General features: G+C 45.5%; 1 protein-coding gene across 1 annotated transcript; it reads left to right on the top strand.

Annotated features, from left to right (window-relative positions):
* Positions 1-436: 436 nt before the first annotated feature.
* si:dkey-178e17.3 (somatomedin-B and thrombospondin type-1 domain-containing protein) lies at positions 437-19,810 on the top strand. Its single transcript, XM_061817824.1, has 6 exons — positions 437-454; positions 2,068-2,351; positions 11,861-12,043; positions 12,386-12,476; positions 16,447-16,605; positions 17,967-19,810. The coding sequence occupies exons 2-6, from the start codon at positions 2,105-2,107 to the stop codon at positions 18,070-18,072; spliced, it is 786 nt and encodes a 261-aa protein (XP_061673808.1). The 5' UTR covers positions 437-454; positions 2,068-2,104; the 3' UTR covers positions 18,073-19,810.
* The last annotated feature ends 1,613 nt before the right edge of the window (positions 19,811-21,423 follow it).

Below are 21,423 nucleotides of genomic sequence, written 5' to 3'. Positions count from 1 at the left end.
GGCAGGTAGCCGGGGAATCGAACAGAGAACTCTTTGTTTCGAGCTTGGCGTACGTTCACGTCGTTTGTCATCTTTTTTTCCCCATTTTGGTCGTCTCTTGTGAAGAAAAGTGGAGATGCGTTTGTAATAGCAGCGGCCTAATGCAGCTTTATTAGCATCAAACACTGGCGCGATTATCCGGCTGTGGCACGCATCCAGCGACGAGAGAGCGCTCCTCTCCGAGCACAATGAGGTTTTATGAGCAGCCTCCATTCATCCCGTCCACTACCTCATCTTTGTCATTTTGTCCTCAGATGTTTGATCCAATCAAAAAAATCTCGCGGCGCTCTTTGGTCATCAAACCACCCGGCGAGGGTTTTTTTTTTTCCGTTGTTTCACATTTCAATGCATCGACTTTTATTCCAGCTGAACTCCGGAAGCGCTTTAGCTTGTTTTGGGTTTGGCTTTGGTGAAGGTAAGTTCGTTTTCATGTACAGTACAATGTATTTATTAGAACTATTTATAATTGGAACACTTCAAACTCTCTTGCTTGACATTCATGTTTAGGATCAACATGACATCGATATTATTGAAATGAGCTACTAGAACTACCTTTACCAATTAACATTGAAGTAGGGGTCTCAAACTGGCAGCCCGGGGGCCATTTGTGGCCCCTCGAGATAATATTTTGTGGCCCCCACCTTAACGTGAAAGTTTGTTAGTCCGGCCCTTGAGTTCTAATGTATATGTTTACACTTTTACAGTGTTGTGTACGGCGCTGATGAGCCTTCCTATCAGGGTATTTGGGTCTCAAGTGCATGGCATCGACCGGGCTTGATACAAGTGAAGAAACATTTGATTAGATTTTTTTTTTTTTTTAAATTTCTAATTGCAGCAGCACAGTGAATCAGCTGGTAAAGCGTTGGTCTCACTGTTCTGAGGTCCCGGGTTCAATCCATGACCCGCCTGTGTGGAGTTTGCATGTTCTCCCCGTGCCTGTGTGGGTTTTCTCCGGGCACTCCGGTTTCCTCCCACATCCCCAAAACATAAAACTAATTACATCTGTGGCCCAGCCTCAGACAGATTATTTTTTTCTCCAGCGGCCCCAACATAAATTGAGTTTGAGACCCCTGCATTAAGGTTCTTTTAACATCAAGTACCTCCTAAAAAAAATAACTCATTGCTCCCCAAAAATCACCATCCCGAGTTGACCATCATTGAAAATGGCAGGATAGTCGGTCCAAGTGTTCATCAAAAAAGAAAAGGATTTTGAGCCTTCAAAGTTTATTTAATATGATTTGCAAGCCACTGCAACTTCATTCGGTTTGAACATGAAGATTGAGCTTAAATATCAGTTACTTACTTAAAAATAAATGAAAATTAAAATTGTTGCTTTAATGAATAAGGGGGGAAAAGGGCACAACATTGTTGTTTCTGGACAGGAAGATGAATAATTGATATAAGCATCTTGGTCAACACAGTTAATGTTTGAAAATCAATTGTTGGACCTTTTATGGGTCCGAGTCCCACACGGCCACCATCTTCCGTTGCGGACTTGAAATTTCACGATGACGACTTTATATCACACGGTGATAACTTTCATCTCATCATGATGACTTTTTCAATCAAGTCTTGTCGACTTGAAATGATTGTAAGACGGCCCAAATGGGCGGGGTTTGTTTGGCCACCCCTGGGGGGGGGGGGGGGGAAGAAAGTGCGAGAACCGCCACTGTTTGGGATGCGAGTGTGACCGGCGAATGAATTAAACTCGCATGTTAAGGCGGCACGGCACGGGACGGGGACGGCGAGAGAGAGAGAGAAAGAGAGAGATTGGTACAGTATAGTAAAGTTTTGCCGAGAGGCAACAAGTCGCCTCCCGGGGAGGGGCGTGTCCCCGGGGCTGGGCGCCCTCGCTCCAATTTTACGCGTCGGTGCTTTCTCATTGTCAGCCACCCCCGGAGCAGCAGCAGCAGCACCATGCTGTGTGGCGCTTCATTGTAGCAAGACCCACGAAGAACCTTTTTTTTTTTGGGGGGGGGGGATCTCTCCCTCCACCCCACCCTCGACCCCCTTCCCCTCCCCACCCAGAGCGAAGCGCAAAGCGGCCGCGTGGAGCAGCTCGGTCATGGGCGCGCACCAACGGAGCTCCGCGCGTCTCGGCTCGGTTCTGTCACTGTGCGGATGCTTGGTCTTGCTGTGCGGGGTCGGGGTCGAGGCCGGCTGCCGGGAGAGGGACAGCCCCAACTGCTGCACCGGCCGGAACAACGACTGCTTCGAGTACACGCGGAGGAAGGCGGTGTGCTACTGCGACACGTACTGCCAGAAGACCGGAGACTGCTGCGAGGACTACCGGAGCGTGTGCCAAATATCCGGTGAGTTGTCTGAGCCACTGCAGCGGGGGCCACAATCGGAATTTGAATTTACAACGGTGTCTCTATAATTACCCTAAAAAAAAATACAAAAAAAAAAAAAAAACCACCAGAATTTTAGTTTGAAGTCTTTATGTGACGTTTTGTGTCGGTTTCAATAGAGGGCTCCCTCTAGTGGGCTGTGAAAGAAACACAGCCCAAGTACAGGTTAGTTGTGTTTAACTTTTTTTTTTTATCTATAAGAACTATTTGTTTTTAAAAATGTGTATAAATTTATTGTTTATATGCATTTTTCAAAAGTACCTTTTATTTGAGAACACTGTTGACGTTCAGTCTTAACACAGTGACGCAGCTGTAGATCGTTGGCCTCACAGTGTTGAGGTCCCGGATTCAATCCCGGATCCGCCTGTGTGGAGTTTGCATGATCTCCCCGTGCCTGCCTGGGTTTTCTCCAGGCACTCTGGTTTCCTTCCACATCCCAAAAACACGCAACATGAATTGGATCCTCTAAATTGCCCCTAGGTGTGATTGTGAGTACAACTGTTGTCTGTCTCCATGTGCCCTGCGATTGGCTGGCGACCAGTTCAGGGTGTACCCCGCCTCCTGCCCCGTTTGACAGCTGGGATAGGCTCTAGCACTCCCCCTGACCCTCGTGAGGTTAAGCGGCTAAGAAAATGGATGGATGTTAATCTTCAAATTGTGCAATGTTTTTCAACGCTACATCAATGATAAATGTACTTTTATAGGCACAACACTTTGTGTCGTTTGAAAGACACACAGGCCTACTCGGCTATTTCATTATTGGTCATGGTAGAACTTGGAGAAGTGTTTTTGTAAGTAGTACTGAAGTAGGCTGCAGATATTCCATGCCCCCCCCCAAGTGGCTCTTGTCGATCTCATATGCACAATCTTTTGTACTGAAGTGCAGCGTGTCGCTTCTTTGGCCGCCTGTGACTTTTACACGCTGTGTACCAGCCATGACACCGATGAGGCAAAAGTACACAAAAGGGGGCGATTGACGATGTTTGCTTTGAGTCGGACGTGACCCCCGTCTAATGGGGCGTCTCCGAGGGTCGCTGGTGTGTTGCGCAAACTTTCTTTAGCCTTTCACCATCACGAGTGTTTTAAAATTCACAGAATACACACGAGAACTCGACCAAACCTACCCCCCCCCAAAAGTGCTAATATTTTGACATTCTTGAAAAATTTGGTATTTTTATATGATTCAAAAGTCACGATATGACTTAAGTTGCAACATTTTGCAAGGGGAAAAATGTCTTGTATGTGGGTAACATTTAGTTTAAAAAGTGATTTTCCTTAAAAAAAAAAAGTTTAATTCTCAGAAAATGTTGTGAGAAAATAATAATTGTAATGTTTGATTCTTTCAAAAAAAAAGTCACCAGAGAGAGATGAAAATTTCTGCTGCAGGATTTAAAAAAAAAATTGCGTAAAAAAAGTCGGAATTTAACATGAATAAAGTCAAGATGTTACGTGAGTCAAATATTTTTTTTTGTAATTATGAGAAATAGTCTGAATTTTATTAGAATAAAATTACATTTTTTGGGCAACATTTAATTTTTTTTCTTTTCATCGTGGCTGTAAAAATTAACATTGAAGTCATGATTTTGGGTAATTCTGAGAAAAATTGATGATTCCTTAAAAAAGAAAAAAAAATCAGAATAATACTGTGATAATACAAAACATGCAGTTGCTAAAATTATTTTTTGTAACATACTTTTTTTTTTGTTCAGTGTGGCCATAGTATTCTTTCATAGTACTGGTTACAGGTTATTTTCAAAGAAAAAAAATTACGCCACCTGTGGACAGTCGACTTTGCGTAGCGGAAAGTCATAAAACGGTCCAAAAGCAAGTTCGGGGTCAGAAGGCCGAAGTCGTGCCGCTCGCAGACTGACGATGCTATATAAGGACAAAGGGAGTGCTTGGCTGCCATGGAAACGCACGGCCAAAGATGGTGAGGATTACACTCGGGATGTAAAAAGCAGCGAGCGAGGTCCCGACTTGGGGAGTCTGCGGAAAGCTTTTTCAATCGGACATCGGGAGTAGGGGGGGGGGGGGGGGGGGTGTTCTTTTTATTTTCATGGAAGTAGCGGGGGGGGTCCACAGTAATTTGTGAGGTGGCCCTGAAACACTAATGACCCTGAATCCATTAATGATGTACAAAATGTCCTTGGTATCAGGATCTGTGCACGACTGATCGGCGGATCCTACAGAACAGGTGTCAAACTCAAGGCCCGGGGGCCAGATCCGGCAGTGACATGATTTTATGCGTCCTGCGAAGGCAGCTCACGTTGAGATATTCTAAGCATTTTTGTGTAACCAAACATGAACAATAGCTGAAAAAACAATTACCCTTCATTTCTGATTCCAAAACCGGCTCCTAAATTTCATGTGTGAATATGATGAGGCAATTCAAGATTTTTATGATTTCACAGTCATAACTGCCCTCTGAGAGGAACCCTAACTGCAATGTGGCCCGTGACAAAAATGAGTTTGACACGCCCGTCCTGAAGGACGTGTGTTTGATGAGATGGGCTGCCGTAAGGGGAGGGTTAAAAAAAAAAAAAAGCAAAAAAAAAAAACACCTTCCCATATTGTGCACAGAACCTGAACACAACCTGAACTCATGTAGACTAATAACACACATCCAGCTCATGTCCTTGGCTCCGTTCCACATGAGACTCCACCAGGACTTATCTGATCGCCACGCTGCAGGTCTGCTCGGCATATCAACATCTTTTTTTTTTTTTTTTTTTTTTTTAAGCTGGCAGCCATCATGGCCACCTTGTTCTGTTGTTGAAAAGTACTTGCTTCTAAGTCAAGAATTAATCAATTAAATGTTAATGAATTAAAACACACCATATATGTGTGTGTTCATTCTGAAAACAGCAACATCTCCTGTTACACGAGGCTGTGCACACTTGTGCAACCACATTATCTCTCTCTTTTTTTTAATTATTATTTGTACTCCCCCTCTGGAAAATATACTGTATATTTTCATAAATTGAGCTGTACAGATTTAGGTCCCATTGATAATAGAAACATTTTAGAAATGATTTACTGTGCTCTCATTTTTGGGTATGACAAAAACCTGGACATTTAAACAGGGGTGTGTAGACTTTTTCAAATCAACATTAGTTCGTGTTCATTTCCCATTCACTCACGTTGAGAATGTTGTCTTTCTCCTTGTGTTCCTGGCAAATGACTGGTGACTTGTTCACGGTGCAGTCTGCCCCACGTTAGCCACATTTTAAGATTTACCATAAATTGAAAATGCCGTAAACTACTCTAATATTGATATGGTTAAACACTTTAAACTCTCTTTATATGATTATTATTTGTTGGTTGTTTAAGTGTAAATAAGAGTAGTGGCTAGCAGTGTGTGTTACAGAGCTCGCGCACCTATGTCACCGAAGTCACGTGACTGGCCATAGTGCCGGTGTGACGGTCTGAGCGGTCCCCCGTGCTGGAAAGTCTCCTTGTGATTAATGCGCATGCGTTACTAACAGGGGAACTCTGGCTACGTGGCAGACGGTTAATGGGAAATCCCCCGGTCTCATAGTTCCCCTTCTTCTACATAGAGGAAGCTAACTTACATTGTAACCTAACCTTAAAACAAAAGTTGATAAAAAAAGATATACACATATCTGTACGTTCGCTTTGTTTGTCTTTCTGAGACGTCCATAGCGTATATGAACACTCGGCGACAAGTTGTCGAATGGCACACGTTTACAAAATAGACGTGCATGCGCGTTAATCACAAGGAGACTTTTCAGCACCGGGAGCGCTCAAACCGTCACACCTGGCAAGCAAAGCATTGCTCAATGCTAAGTCGGTTGGAGACAGCACGACGTCCAGAGTTTTGTCCGATAACGATAAACATTTAGAAGGTGATAATAAACGGAGGTACGTGGAAACATGGGAGACACTTGGCAGAGAGGACCCATATGTAATGCCGAAGTCGATGTTTTCGCCGATAAGAAAGTGGACTGTTAATTGGCTTCCATCTTGTCTCGGACAACCGGATCTACACATGTATCTGGTGAGTAAGTCATCGAGATTTACACGGAGGAGTTTGAAAGTGTAGAAAAGTCTGGACGCATACAAATACTTCGTTGCTGGATATGTTCTCAACGGGGAAACAGCTCGTGGACGCAGAAGTGTGTTCGGCTAAACGCTAACCTTCCATTGATCTTTTCAGCTAGTATTCAATGCAAATACCAATATTTGAAAATGACCCCTAGTTTTACACCAAACTCGCATTCATTAACAATGATTGGGGGGGGGGGGCTCCTCGTACACGGAAGTGCGTTGCGGCCACACGTTAACATACGTAAACCTCTCTGTGATCAACGGTTTATTTTCTTTTTTTTAAATACGCATTGGACTCATTTGAGAACAATGCATATTAGAAGAAAAAAAGTGTCGGGTAGACGATTACCGAAGTTTAACGTGTGGCCGCAACATGCTTCCGTGTACGTCTGCGATGACTTTTTTTTTTTTTTTCTTTTTAAACGCATTGTTCCCAAATGAGCCAACTTGGCATTATAAATACTTTTTGGGAATTTGAGATTGAGAAGAATAATTGCTACCTGAAGTGAAGTGATCGCTACACAGTCGTGCGTATTTGGTTGGGCACCGTCCATCCCGTTTAATTGCCGAAAGATGGCGCCTGGTACTTGTTGCCTTCATCGGTTTGCTCATCTGGCACGTGGGCTTCTCTTCACGCCTTTGGGGAATCGAACATAGCCTCGTCCTGACCCGGACGCTCACGCTCCTCGCTCTTCCTGCCTTCCATCCCACACGTTCCTGTCTTTGACCCACGCGCAGAGTCGATGTTTTTCCGCCGAAGCTTCTGACGCGGCCCAGCTGGACCGCCAGCTGGACTCTTTTTCCGCTTTTTCTGTTCTTTCGAACACTTTTGCTTGTGTCTGCCGAACTTGCAAACGTGTGCAGCATCCCATCATATCACAACAATCGTCTTGAGGGGCTGCGGGCGCCGTAGCAACGACATCATCGCAGTATGATCGGATGCTGGATTGAAAATTGTTTCGAGGCAATGTCATGACATCACTGGCGCGCAATTTCCCAATGTTTTTCCCGTCCAGGATCTCTGGTGAAGGTTCATGAACGCATCTCGCGAGTTTGACACCCAATCCCTGGTGTCGGTTCTTGAGCGCAACTTCACATACTGCAATTGAGACCATGTTCGGACCTCTGGTGAAGATCCTCGAGCACACCCACATGTGACGTAGTTAGGACCCCGTTTTAATCATGGTTGATGGTCCTAGAACGCACCTCCACCCTCTTCAAAGTGGGAAGAAGTTGCAACCCTTGATCTTGAACGCACCACACGTGCGTTTATTGTGCTTGTGATGAGTCTTTATAATCTGTTGTTTTGTCTGTCGAGACTGTTCAAACCTGTTATTAGAACGATTAGCGGCCTTGTAGTCCTCCTCTGTGTCTGAGGAAGGTTTTTTTTTTAGCGATTATGTTGTGCCCCCCCAAGAGCAGCTGGACATCTGCGTCCCATCAGCCAGAAGGAGGTGCGAGCCTGGAGAGGAGGGGTGGGAGGGTGTCCCAAAAGAGACAGATGGAAGCAAAGGAGAAGGTGATTAAGGAAGCAGGAGATAAAGCAAATTGTCCGAGCAGCTCTGATAACTCCTTTGTCCCGACGCCCTAAAATGGAAGCAGAGTGGCGGCCGGGGTAAAAAAAACAAGCGGAAAGAGCTGAAAAGGTAGATAGCGCTCAATTAGTGTGACTGGCGACGGCCCGACAAGCCAAAGGGCAAAAAGTGCTGATTCGAGGTCAGCTTGTGTGAAGTTCTGCCAAGTAGAATTACTGCAACTGCCTCCAAGTGAGACCGTTTTACCCTCCTATTATTCTTGTTATTATTTCTGTCTGTCTGGACCAAAACACGGTTGCCTCGTAACGTTTGTTTGTTTGGGCTTGTGCGGCTGAACTGCATCTTTTGGTTCGGCACAAATAAAACTAAAATAACATTCCGTAAAAGTGCGCACCTCTGACGAGGTTTGAACAAGTTAAATAAAAATGACTAATAGAGAGTCATCTTCTTGTTTGTCTCGCCGGCGTTTGCCACGTGACCGTTTTGACGTTCGCCGACGTGCACTCTGATGAAAATGAGGCAGTGGATTGCAATGCATGGCAAAGGAAAAATAAAAAAAATAAAAAAGTCAAGCGACTTGAGATACAACATGAATTAAGTCCATAGCCCACAGGTGTCAAACTCAAGGCCCGGGGGGAGATGCAGCCCGCCACGTGATTTTATATGGCCCGTGAAGCTAAATCTAGAGTGTCAATTTCAATTATTCTTATAAAAAAAAATTACAAAAATTTCACATTGTGGCGGCAATAAGCTGGTAAGACGTTGACCTCATAGTTTTGAGGACCTGGGTTCGATCCCGGCCCCGCCTGTGTGGAGTTTGCATGTTCTCCCAGTGCCTGCGTGGGTTTCCTCCGGGCACTCCGCTTTCCTCCCACATCCCAAAAACATGCAACATTAATTGGACACTCTGAATTGCCCATAGGTGTGATTGTGAGTGCAGGTGTTTATCTCCATGTGCCCTGCGATTGGCTGGAAACCAGTTCAGGGTCTACCCCCGCCACCTGCCCGTTGACAGCTGGAATAGGCTCCAGCACTCCCCGCGACCCCTGTGAGGATAAGTGGCTAAGAAAATGGATGGATGGATTTCAAATTGTTATGCATCATAAATAATACATTTTAGCTATTTAAAGCATTTTTGTGTTACCAAACATGAATACATTACCCTTCATTTCTGATTCCAAAAGCAGATCATAAATTGATGATGTAAATACGACGAGGCGATGAAATATTTGTGTTGTTTCACAGTCGTAATGGCCTTCTGAGGAAAATCGGAACCACAATGTTGCCCGTGAGAAAAATTAGTTTGACACCCCTGCCATAACCACACCCGTAGCAGTGAAAATGCCATGAATCCACCCCCCCCTCCAAAAAAAAAAAAAACAATAAAAATGTCTGTAATGATTAAGATATTGTATTGTCCTTTACAAATATAGAGTAATGTAATCAAATTAAATGTAAAGCATTCAAATTTAGCACCACATTTTTTGCTTCAATTTATTGAACTTTGTGCTGTTCCTTCTGGTGTGTTTATATTGAGACACACAACTTCTGAGCATGATTTTTAGTGTTTAAATATGCAAGTGTCAAATAGTCAAAACGGGACCTGCCACTCTCGCGCTATTACGTTGGGCGGAGGTAATAACATGATCATAAACGCGTGTATTTGTTTAGAGGCTTGCTGCCAGATTGTTTAAAATGAAGGCTAATCATTGTCTGGGTGGGGGTCGGGGGGAATGCTCGACACGCTGACAAATACCACTTATTTTCCCCACGCAGGGTGAGAGGTCAGAGGTGGCGGCTGCCGGCCAAGCGGCGGGACAGACTGTCAGCAGGGTTGTGACCACGTGGGTGGCGACTCTTGTCTCTTGTCGCACTGACGCTACCAGAAACGGAGCAGGACCACCACAGTCAGACAATTACCTCATGACCCCTGGTGGGCTGGGCTCACACAACGCAGTGACGCTGCCGCTTTCGCTAGGGGGGGGGGGACGCCACATCCCTGCCTCACCCTCGGGTGCGGGAACTTGCCGACCCTATCCGTTTCTTTGTGCGGCCTTTACACCAAAGATCCTAATTCGCCGTTCGGTCTGTCGCAAAAAGAGGAGGGTGCGAGGGTCCGGTGCGGTGGGGGATGAGAAGAATGAGCAGGAAGGTAGCTTCAGATCAATCCAAATAAAGGGAAAAGTGTGTTTTCCACTGAGCCCAAGTGTGTGTGTTTGGTGATCTGGGAAAGGCGGGCGTCAGGTGGGCAGCACTAATGTGCAGGAATGCAAAGATTCCACTGTGGCTTTGCGGACTTGCTCTGGCACTGACACACCATCATGGGAACAGGAACACAATGCGGTGGAACCTTAGAAAGCACGCGCACACAAACACTGAAGATGGAGTGGCCACTTCTTGGTTGAGGGTTCTACATCCTCTCCATCCCCCGACTCGTGGGCGCTCCTCGTAGCATAAATGCTGCCCATAGAGAGCCGCCAGTTTGCGACCATTTTTGACAAATTTACACTGCAATAATTTTATATTGGAATCGGATTGTCGTGGTTAAACCCCCCCCCCCCCCAAAAAAAAGTTCAAAAAGTTAGGATAGGTGTCAAACTCTGGCCCACGGGCCAAATTTCACATTAATATTAGAGCTGGCCCGCCGGTATTACAAGTATTACAGACTTGTTTGGTTCCATATTAAAAGGTTCTTTTGTTCAACCTTGGTCGGCAGCTTTGTTCAATTTAAAATTTTGGCCCCTTGTGAATTTGAGTTTGACACCCCTGGGTTAGATGGTTGAGTAACCGCAACCTTATTAAAAATCAATGGCTGTAATGGTTTGGTGCAGAAGGACCTGTTCAGCCCCGAAGGTCGGTACATGCGGACTTATTAGATTGATGCATCCGCTCATTCTTTTACTTATTGTATCACTCGTGGCTATAAGACGTTTTTAAAAGAGTTTCGGAAGACGATGGGACCACAGTTGCTTGGCCGTGTTTTAGCATGCTAAATTAGCAACTGGCATTTTGGGGTTGTGTTGCATTGATGCACAATACAAACGATCATAAAAACTTTCACGATGCACAATCAAGAAATGTGCGCCCCGCCAGTCACCTTCATTGTTGGATTTTTTTTTTTTGTGTGTGCGCACTTCCTACCTAAACAAGGCCTGTTGGAGGTCAACCGCTATTAAAAGTCGGCGGTTTCCTGCAGGGGCCGCTTAGCTTTGATCAATGCAACTTCCTCTTCAGATTGACGGTAATTGGTTAATTCAGCCCGATTGCCGTTGCTACCGTGTGTGTGTGTGTGTGTGTGTGTTGACGTGTGGCACTGAGTAAAACCAGAGAGAGAGGGAGCGAGCGAGTGCAGTGGGGGCCACTTTTGCTCACTTCCTGCATGTGCTGATGTCTCCATGCGTGGATGCTAATGAGCCGTTCATCTGCTCGACAGCCCCTTACCCGCGGCATCGCTTTCAATTCCGCGAAGGTCTCAATCGGTCAACTGCAAGATGGTGTCCTCTGGGACATTTTATTAGGTACACTATTCATATAAATACCTATATCATACAGTTGACGTAGTAATGCTAAGTTGACAAAGAAGCATCACGCAGTAAAGTAAGTCTGCCATTTCTCATTTCATGGAATAGATGAGCAACAAGTGAAGGCAATAACGACACTCCCGGTCTGCTCGGGTCTAACAGAACCTGTCAAGGGTCAGGCATCCACAATAGAAGCATGCGGTATAAAGACAGCTTAACTCCAGTTTCTGTGGCCAGTTAACTTCCTGGCCTCCTGACCAAAGTTCCCCCGTGACTCAAACGAGTTTGAGGTGTGTACTAAAACTGACTCGTACTGATCTCCATCTCCACGTGTTTCCCCGAGCAGCCATCGACTGCGCGGTGGGTTCATGGGGCCCCTGGTCACCGTGCACGTCTCCATGCGGAGTGGGCAGCACCGAAAGGAGCCGCCAGGTGTCCGTCCCTCCCAGGAACGGTGGGACGCCCTGTCCGGACCTCAAACAGCGCCGCGGGTGCTTCGGAAACAACGAAATATGCAGTTCGGCGAAAGGTGAGCGCGCCTTTCTGTTGAGTATTATTGCGCTCTCCCCTTGGGGTGTTTTCACATCCGGTACACATTTAGTGTTGAAGATTGTCTGCAGCTGTGTTGTATCACTTTCCCAAGAATTCATCAGAACCACACAACAAACAGTATCAGCAGAGGATACTGATTTAAAAAGTTAATGCCAAGCCCGGGTAACAAAGTACTTTTGCCCACACCGATGATCCCGCGCGACTTCAAGGACAAACGGGATGAAACGCGTCTACCGCCTCTGAAATGAAGCTCAAGCTGACTTGTTTGTTCCTTGCACGCATCCCCGTTTTCTCCCCCACCGCCCACGCCGGCCCGCAGAGGTGGCGAAGATCCTTCCGGATTCCTTCAAGAGGAACTTTAAGGACCCTTGGCGGAGGCCTCACATGCTGATGAAGGAGGAGAAGGCCAGGTAAGAGCGTCCAACCGCAACAACGAGGAAATAATGTGAAGAGAAATTGTCACGTGGCATCGGTGCAGGGGAGGACCCAAATGCAGGAGTCCGAGGCAAAGGCATAATGTCCAGTGGGTTTTATTATAGAAGGAGTGTTTGCACACGGTAACGCAGTGCAAACTCAATGAACTGGTAAATGCCTGTGACGTTAATTCCAATATAAATATACACGGTCAATTAACATGCCGAATGCGCAACAGCTGTGACGAGTGCCAGAGGTGGCACCGCCCAGAGCGGTGACCAGGCCACGCCCTTCCTGGTGCTGCTCCAGCCCTGCTCATGACGGAAATGGTCTGTTCCATGTCCGAAGTGGGGTTTTTTTCGTTTGTTTTTTTTTAAAGAAACACTTCGAATTTTTTTTTCTGGGTGGCAAGTGTGAAAATTACTAGTAGAAGAATGACTTCTTACGTACACGCATAAAATTCAGTTGTATTTAACATTTACGTTCAATAGATTTGCACTTAAGAACTGTTTATTTTCCATTTTAGAAAGAGGTAAATAACACATTCTGTATGTAATAAGATGACCCAGGTCTTACATTTCATATTTATGCCATATAATTTAAAATGTTTTTTTTTTTCTTTAATTAAGCTCCACAAGTTATAGCAGGGGTGTCAAACTCATTGTCGCGGGCCACGTTGTGGTGACGGTTTCCCTCGGAGGGCCGTTATGACTGTGAAACTATGAAAATCTTTCACCTCATCATATTTACACGTGAAATTAATGAGCTAGTTTTGCAATTACAAATCAAGGTTAATGTGTTTTTAAAGTATTGCTGATGCTTGGGTACACGGTAATGGTTGCAATATCACAACATTATCATTTATGATATGACAATTTGCATGAATTGGACACTCTAAATTGCCCCTGGGTGTGATTGTGAGTGTGGCTGTTTGTCTCTATGTGCCCTGCAATTGAGTGGCATCCAGTTCAGGGTGTACTCCGCCTCCTGCCCGTTGACACCTGGGATAGGCTACAGCACTCCCTGCGACCCTTGTGAGGATAAGCGCCTAAGAAAATGGATGGATGGATATGACAATTTGATATTTTGGTACAGATTTGAACAAAATCAAGGAAGTTCATACTCACAATTTGTCTTTGCTGGCCACATAAAATCATGAAGCGGGCCAGATCTGTTCCCCGGGCCTTGAGTTTGACATCTGTAAGTTATAGGGTGCCCTGCGATTGGCTGGAAACCAGTTTAGGGTGTACCCTGCCTCCTGCCCGTTGACAGCTGGCATAGCTTCCAGGACTCCCCGCGGCCCTTGTGAGGATAAGCGGCTAAGAAAATGAATGGATGGTAATTACAGGGCACATTAACGGTGGAATCTTGGTGTCTTTTTTTTTTTTTTTTGATATCGCAAAAGCCTTCCATAACAGGGGTGTGTAGACTTTTTATTTCCACTGTATACTGGAGTTTTTCTTAAGCCGGTCCTGCAACAACAAAAAAAGCGTCGCAAAAAAGCCAAATAGAAAGCGAGCAAAACAAATAATTGCCAGGCAATATTAGCATGCTGCATCTTTTCTTTGGTGGTTTTGGTCGAATTGCCAGTTCTTGCCTCTTAAAGGGTCTCAACTGTAGAATCCTTCAAATCCAATTGCGTTCACGTTTCTCAGCACGGGCTTGTGCCGATCTAACATAGACTTGAAGGCTTTTTCCCCCTTCAGTCGAAATGTCAAAGATCTGACCGCTTCAACTTTGCGCTCCGGTGAAATTACACGTGCAGCGCCGAGGCCAAGGTTGCCATAGCAACGGGGGCCTGCATCCTGCTTCGGCTGAAACACGAACAGCGTTCAGGTACATTGCGATCTAATCTGTGACGATAAAACCTTTCTAATCCGGCTGTGAAACAAAAAAACAGGCAAAGGTGCGGCCTCCCTTCTTGGATCGGGTCTTCGCTGTGATTGCAGATGTTCTAACAGACCAGGAAATAAAAGTCGCGGCGGTTTTCCACGAAGGCCTCACTGCCTTTCTCGCTGATGAAAAGTGACATCGGACTCTCGTGTTTTCGCTGACGTTCGAGGCCCCGGACGTGCGTTACTCAAGAAAACAAGACATTCGTGGATGAGGGAGCAGATTAAAAACGTTCTCTGGTGCATTCAGAGGTCCTTGATGATGTCAGGAAACTGACATTTATAATAATAACTTGGAAAGGCAGACGGGGAATTTAAATCACTGAGGATGGGAAGTAGCCCCACTGTCCACTTTGGCGGCGGCGCAGATTGTGCTCCAATTGTTGGCAACCTTATTTGTCGTTTGAAAAAGAAAAAAATGTGAACGCTATTTAAAGACCTGTTGTGAGTTTGAACAAACGCATGGTTCGTAAACGACGTGCTTTGTTTTCATAACATTGTGCGGCCAAAATAAATATTTGTTGGGCGTTAGGGCCACACTGAAAATGAAAAAGTTATCATTTTAGTTTTATAGCAAAAATTGCTACGGGGCAGGGATGGAAAGTTGCTGCTGATCTCAAAGTCCAGTATTGACATCCTCTTGTTTTAAAAAAAAAACAACAAAAAACTTTAAAATCCATCCATCCATTTTTTTTAGCCGCTTATCCTCATGGAGGTCGCAGGGAGTGCAAGAGCCTATCCCAGCTGTCAATGGGCAGGCTGTCTCCCATTTCGATGATTGAAAGAAAGGGAAAAAAAAAAACTTGTTCCAGTTAAGAGGTGAGCAGTTCTGTTGGATAGTTATTTTTAACAAAACATGCGAAAACATGGAACTAAAGAGTTTAATAATCATATTTTGTTTGCCCTTGTAAAAGATGCGGTGGGGGGGGGGGGCATTTGTCACTCCAGCAATGAAGAAAAAAAAAAAACTGGAAGTTTTCTCAACGCAAATATGTTGTATGATGTTTTGTCACAGATGACGGAATGAGAGACAAAACAAATCGGGTCGGGGTACAAAGTTTGCGCCGGAGAACACGTTGTTATTATGGTCTGCCGGGCTGTGTTGATATTAGGATGTGATGCAGGTGACGCGACACCAAGGGATCACCTTCAAATGACGCCGACATGTTATCTGAGCTTTCATTGCGCTTATGTCTCCCCCCAATTCTCACGTCTTATCACACCGCTATCAAACTCAAGGCCCGGGGGCCAGATGCGGCCCGCCGGATGATTTTACGTGGCCCATGGAGGCAAATCACGTGTATCCAACTTCCATCATTTTTGTTCAAATCTGTCCCAAAATTTCAAATTGACATGTCATAAATGATAACGTTGAGCTATTACAAGCATTTTTGTGTTGGAAAACCCATGACACTAGATTTCTGATTCCGAAACTAGTTCATAAATGTGTCATGTGTAAATGCGATGAGGCGGTTAAAGATTTTTATGGTTTCACAGTCATAATGCCCCTCTGAGGGAAACCCTGAGTAAAATGTGGCCCGTGACAAAAATGAGTTTGACACCCATGTCTTATCAGAACCCTCCGAGGATCAAGAATTTTCGGGCATTTCACAAAACGCCACCGCCCCCAATGATCTGCTTTTATGCAAATGAGCCAGCTCAGTTTTTCGTCACAATGGCAACCATCTTGCAAGATAGGGAAGAAGGGAAAAAAGGGAGCGACCCTGACAATTAAAGCATTTGACTCGTGGGGTCAGCAGTTCAGAGACTATACTGTGTGTATGTGGCTCACGGACATGTCAGCAAACACAAATACGACTAATCGACGACTGAACGGCGCGCTATTTACCGGAAGCTAATGGTTTGGTTAAAGCCAATCTTCGCATCCAACAACACTTAATGCAGCTCTCCTTACCTTGAATTTTTCCCAATTGAACCTTAACCCATATATCACATTTACTCGGCTTAATTTTATGATTGATGAGTAAGAATGCCCGTCAGGCTAAACGCTATTTGTAAACGCATGATAAAAATGTGTTTTTATTTTTCATTTCATTTTTTTTTTTTTTTGCAGCTACTGTGTATATTTGAGGGTCAAACAAGTGAGTGCGGCTTGCAAACTGAAACTATGGAGCGCCCAGCTGGTGAGAGAGAGGCTGGTGTGCGCCGAGTGCCAGAGCGACGCCATGTCCAAGTCAGACCGATGCGGAGGAGACGGCCTGGAGGCCACCAGGTAAGCCGCCTGCCGGGCGTGGAGCCAACCCGTAAACCTCCAGACCTCAAAATCGTTCTCTTTGGCGCGAGACCAGGAGTGTTGGGCAAAGTTTTGGGTGGAGTAGACTTCATCCATTCATCCATTTTCTTACACCGCTTATCCTCACAAGGGTCGCGGGGAGTGCCGGAGCCTATCCCGGCTGTCAAGGGGCAGGAGGCGGGGTTCACCCTGAACTGGTTGCCAGCCAATCGCAGGGCACACGGAGACAGACAACAGTTGTACTCACAATAATACCTAGGGGCAATTTAGAGTGTCCGATTAATGTTGCATGTTTTTGGAATGTGGGAGGAAACCGGAGTGCCCGGAGAAAACCCACGCAGGCATGGGGATGGGATCAAACCAGGACCTGAGAACTGTGAGGCCAGTGCTTTCCAGCTGCTCCAATGTGCCACCCAGGTAGACTTCAGTGTTCATTAAAAATGAGAAACAATTGAAACACGGCGGAGCCTCATTTTAACGGAGAATAACGGACTGATCGCTTGCGCCAGGACGCACGCAAACGGCTTGTAAATCGACCGTTTGCGCTGTGCTCTCGGATTTCAAAACGGTTGAAATCCTGCCTGGAGGAGGTAAGTTGGATGAACTTTTCAAACATTTTCAAGCAGTTTTTTAAAATTTCCATTGACAGAAATTATGCACTGTCGTGTGTATTTCAGGCCACAAAAAAATTAATTTTGTCCCGCGCGTTTGTATTTTAGCCACAGGTGTCAAACTGAAGGCCTAGGGGCCTGATGCGGCCCACCACCTGATTTTAAGCGGCCCGCGAAAGCAGCCCAAATGTATCATGTATCTTCCACGATTCCTGTGAAAATCTGTCCTCATTCTCATGGATAACGAGCAGCACGGTGGATTAGCTGGAATGCATTGACCTCACACTTCTTAGGTCCCGGGTTCAATCCCGGTCCCGCCTGTGTGGAGTTTGCATGTCCTCCCCGTGCCTACGTGGGTTTTCTCCAGGCACTCTGGTTTCCTCCCTCATCCCAAAAACATGCAACATTAAATGGACACTCTAGATTGCCCCGAGGTGTGATTGTGAGTGTGGCTGTTTGTCTCGTTGTGCCCTGCGATTGGCTGGCAACCAGTTCAGGGTGTACCCCGGCGAGAGTTGTGATAGGCTCCAGCACTCCTGTGACCTTCATGAGGATAAGCGGCTAAGAAAATGGATGGATGGATGGTCTCACAGTTATAATGGCCCTCTGAGGGAAACTATAACTACAATGTGGCCCGTAACAAAGACGAGTTTGAGACCTCTGATTGAGGCCATGACCAGAGACGCTTCAATTGGGCCTGTAACGGATGTCTGTTGTGCCTTTTTCCAGAACCTTCTGGTCAGCAGCGTCCGCCGTAGGCTGTCACGGCTCGTGGGTGCGGGAGTCGTCCTCCGGGGGCTGCCGCTGTCCCCCTTACTCTGTCCTCTTTGTGTGAGCGGCCATGTTTCCAGCACACGTCCAAGTCGAAGGGCCGCACGGTCCTCAAGCGCTCCTGCAAAACGCGAGCAGAACCCTGCCCAGTCGAGCCCTCGCGTCCAGAATTCCTGGATGGCTTTACTCAAGGAGATCAGCAGCATCCTGCCACTTTTATTATTATTATTATTTTTTTGTATCTTCCACCTCATTCTCTGTACTGTATTACTTACTACGCACGCAGTTAACCTTGCAGATAACTTTTCAAATTTTACTGCCACCTCGCTCTACATTTTCTCCTCCAAAGCACAGCAAAATCCGTTTGTATTTTTACCTCTCTGTTATCTACCTCCATAAATGCAAGTGCATTATGATCATGCGTCAAGTATAAATATGCAATATATATATATATATATACATATATATATTATTTAGCTTTATACATATTCTACTCTTGATTGCCGTATGTCGTGTAAAATAGCAACGCGTGTTTCTAACCAGACGTTTTTACACCAAACAGCGGTGACTGCGCTCTATTTAAGCCCCGATTCAAAGGCTCCTAAACGCCCCGATGAGTTGGAGATTCTAAAAACTGATTCTTTGTCGAACGCTCACCCCCCACCCCCCCACCCCCCCACCCCATATCAGTACAGCGGAACCTCCAAAGCACAACCACAATAATCACATGCAAATATTCTTTCTCCTCTGCAAAGACAAATCTTGCCACTTTAAAAGTCAGATATTCTGCATAGTTTTGCATGTAATATTGTGAGTTTTTTTTCCCTATGTAAAACTTAAAACAGTTTTTCTTGACCATCATGACTACTGTAATTCCCGGCCTACAAAGCGCACCTGGTAGAAACCACACCCAGTACATTTATAAAAGAAATGTTTCCATTTGGTTTATACATACGCCGCAGCCGTAAAAATGTAAAAATTGCAAGTGCGAGATATTTACAAAGACGGTACACAGAGATTAACGCTAGCGCCGCCACGCTCACGTGGCCGGTTAAAAAAAAAATATATATACCAGTAAAAATCACTGAGGCACGGCAGTAACGCGCTAGCGCAGCGCTAGCTGGGCCAGACCGGTAAAAGTCACTTCCCCGGGACATATATTCCACCGGTCTCACTCTTACCTTTTCCGCTCGAGTACCCCCTTGCGGCCGCTGGAAAAAATGCGCAAATTAGCCACATCACCGCATAAACCGCAGGGTTGGAAGCGTGTGAAAAAAGTCGCAGCTTGCAGGCCGGAATTTACGGTATTTTTGTCATTTGGCCCCCAACACAAACAAAAACAAAATTACAACTTTAGCCTTATTACATTTTTCATTGCGTCCTGAATACTGTTTTGTGCATCTTTCACTCCTGAGTGTTAAAGGTAAGGACACATTTTTCATATTTATCTTTTTTTTTTTTTACACCAGTGTGACAGTGAATAATGTCAGAACGTACTCTATTGCGATTATTTCCTGTTTCCTAAATATGACCAGAACTCGAAATGCATCATATTTGAACTTAGAGGTTCCACTGTATTCTGCTCACGTAAAAGAAATTGAAACAAACAAACAAACAAAGAGGTCCAAGCAGTGTTTTCTCAGGTGCTCAGGTTTCATCTCCTGTCTCTTCCGATGATGTAATGTCATAGTAATCTTAAATGGCTAACGAGAATCTACCATAATTTCCGCCCTATAACCCGTGACTTTTTCCAGATGCTTTCAACCCTGCGGTTTATGCGGTGATGCGGCTAATTTGTGCATTTTTTTTCTAATGGCCGCAAGGGGGCACTCGAGCGGAAAAGGTAAGAGTGAGACCGGTGGAATATATGTGCCGAGGAGGTGTCTTTTACCGGTCCGGCCCTGTTAGCGCCGCACTAGCGTGTTACTGCCGTGCCTCAGTGATTTTTACTGGTATGTTTTTTTTTTAACCATCCCTGTTAGCGCGGTGCTAGCATTAAACTCTCTGTGTACCGTCTTTCTTTGGAAATATCTCGTGTTTCAATGTGGGCACTTGCGGTTTTTACATAGCTGCGGCCTATGTATGTACCAAACGGTATTTCCTTTACCAATGTACTGGGTGAGGCTTATAACCAGGTGCGCTTTATAGGCCGGTAATTACGGTAATAAGTCTTTTTTTGTCTGAATATTCCGGGAGGGGGGGCATTCAAGAGGATTACAGCATCAACAAGGTACTGCTTGTTTTCACTCCTTCCCTTTTTCAAATTGTTTTTCTTTTCCACGAAGGTAAGGCTACGTTTACGCTGTTCCCCACTAAATTAGGCCGTTTTTACTTTTTCTATATTTGAGTTATCACGGGACTTGCGGGGTGGCAGGGCTGCTGAGTCCCGAAGCTTCAACGGCGCACTCCGCTTCGTGTGCGTGGTTTACCACACCTTCCAGAAAATTCCCTGCCCAATTCTGATGGGTTCACTCACGTTCAGCCGAGACTGGACCTGGATGCCTCGCAGCTTTGGAGCATCTTTGTAGCCCCGGCAGTGAGAGAGAGAGAGAGAGAGAAAAAAAAAAAAGCTCCTTTAACCAGACTCGGCATCAGCAAGGGGGTGGGGGGGGCACAAGGTCAATAAATATTTGTTTATTAGTTTCCGCTCAGCAAATAATTTACTAATACACACATGGCTTAGCTTTACGAGAGTTGTAGGCGACCAGCGTTCCCGTCCCACTCAGGATCACCTCCAAATTGTGTTATAAGCCACTATGTAGCACCGTGTTTAGTTTCATGCGGCCCTTTTCAATAAGTCGGAGCAGATCTCTCATTCGCCGGTCATCCAAGGCAATCGCCGCCTGTCACATTGGGCCATCTTGCCTAAAAAATGGCTGCCCGGAACAGATCGTAAATGTAGCCTCGTCACCCTCGGCCTCCATGTCAACTCGCTTTTGATCCATTAACGAGACATAAATGTCCGACGCAGCACTTGTTGACCTTGGCGCTTGTGTATTTCTCTACTGTATGTGACGTGTGTGTTTTCTTTTTCCTCGGAAGAAACCGCACATGAACGTAGCATTCCTTACTTGAAAAAGACAGGTCGTCCGAGCGCATGAATTCCAAATACCACACGCACTTACAGTACAAACACACATCCCAGAACGTTCCTTCAAGTGGACAGCTGTGATTGGTTTGTTCTCTCGCCACACTTGTCTGTTTGTGTTTATTTATTATCAAACAATCACTTCAGTAGCGCAGCGTAGCATCCTCTGTACACGCTCCATTAGTGGAAATAAACAACTGCCAATCATCTTCATGTTATGTGTTCGGCCGAATATGTTTGGATTGCTACCTTCTTTACGATCATTGCTTTTATTTTTTACACCTCTCTGCAATTACAGCACAAATTTTTGCTGCGTCCTGGCTCGTG

Source organism: Syngnathoides biaculeatus, chromosome 4 (assembly GCF_019802595.1).
Source record: "Syngnathoides biaculeatus isolate LvHL_M chromosome 4, ASM1980259v1, whole genome shotgun sequence".
Classification (NCBI taxonomy): Eukaryota; Metazoa; Chordata; class Actinopteri; order Syngnathiformes; family Syngnathidae; genus Syngnathoides; species Syngnathoides biaculeatus.
The sequence above is the reverse complement of the archived record's forward strand: the minus strand, read 5'-3'. Positions and strand labels throughout refer to the sequence as shown.

What these genes read in the sequence shown, in the direction of transcription:
- si:dkey-178e17.3 (XM_061817824.1), top strand. Translation starts at nt 2,105, where the DNA reads ATGGGCGCGCACCAACGGAGCTCCGCGCGTCTCGGCTCGGTTCTGTCA. An exon ending in GAGCGTGTGCCAAATATCCG is followed by an intron (nt 2,352 to 11,860) that starts GTGAGTTGTCTG and finishes TTCCCCGAGCAG; the next exon opens with CCATCGACTGCGCGGTGGGT. An exon ending in GACGGCCTGGAGGCCACCAG is followed by an intron (nt 16,606 to 17,966) that starts GTAAGCCGCCTG and finishes GCCTTTTTCCAG; the next exon opens with AACCTTCTGGTCAGCAGCGT.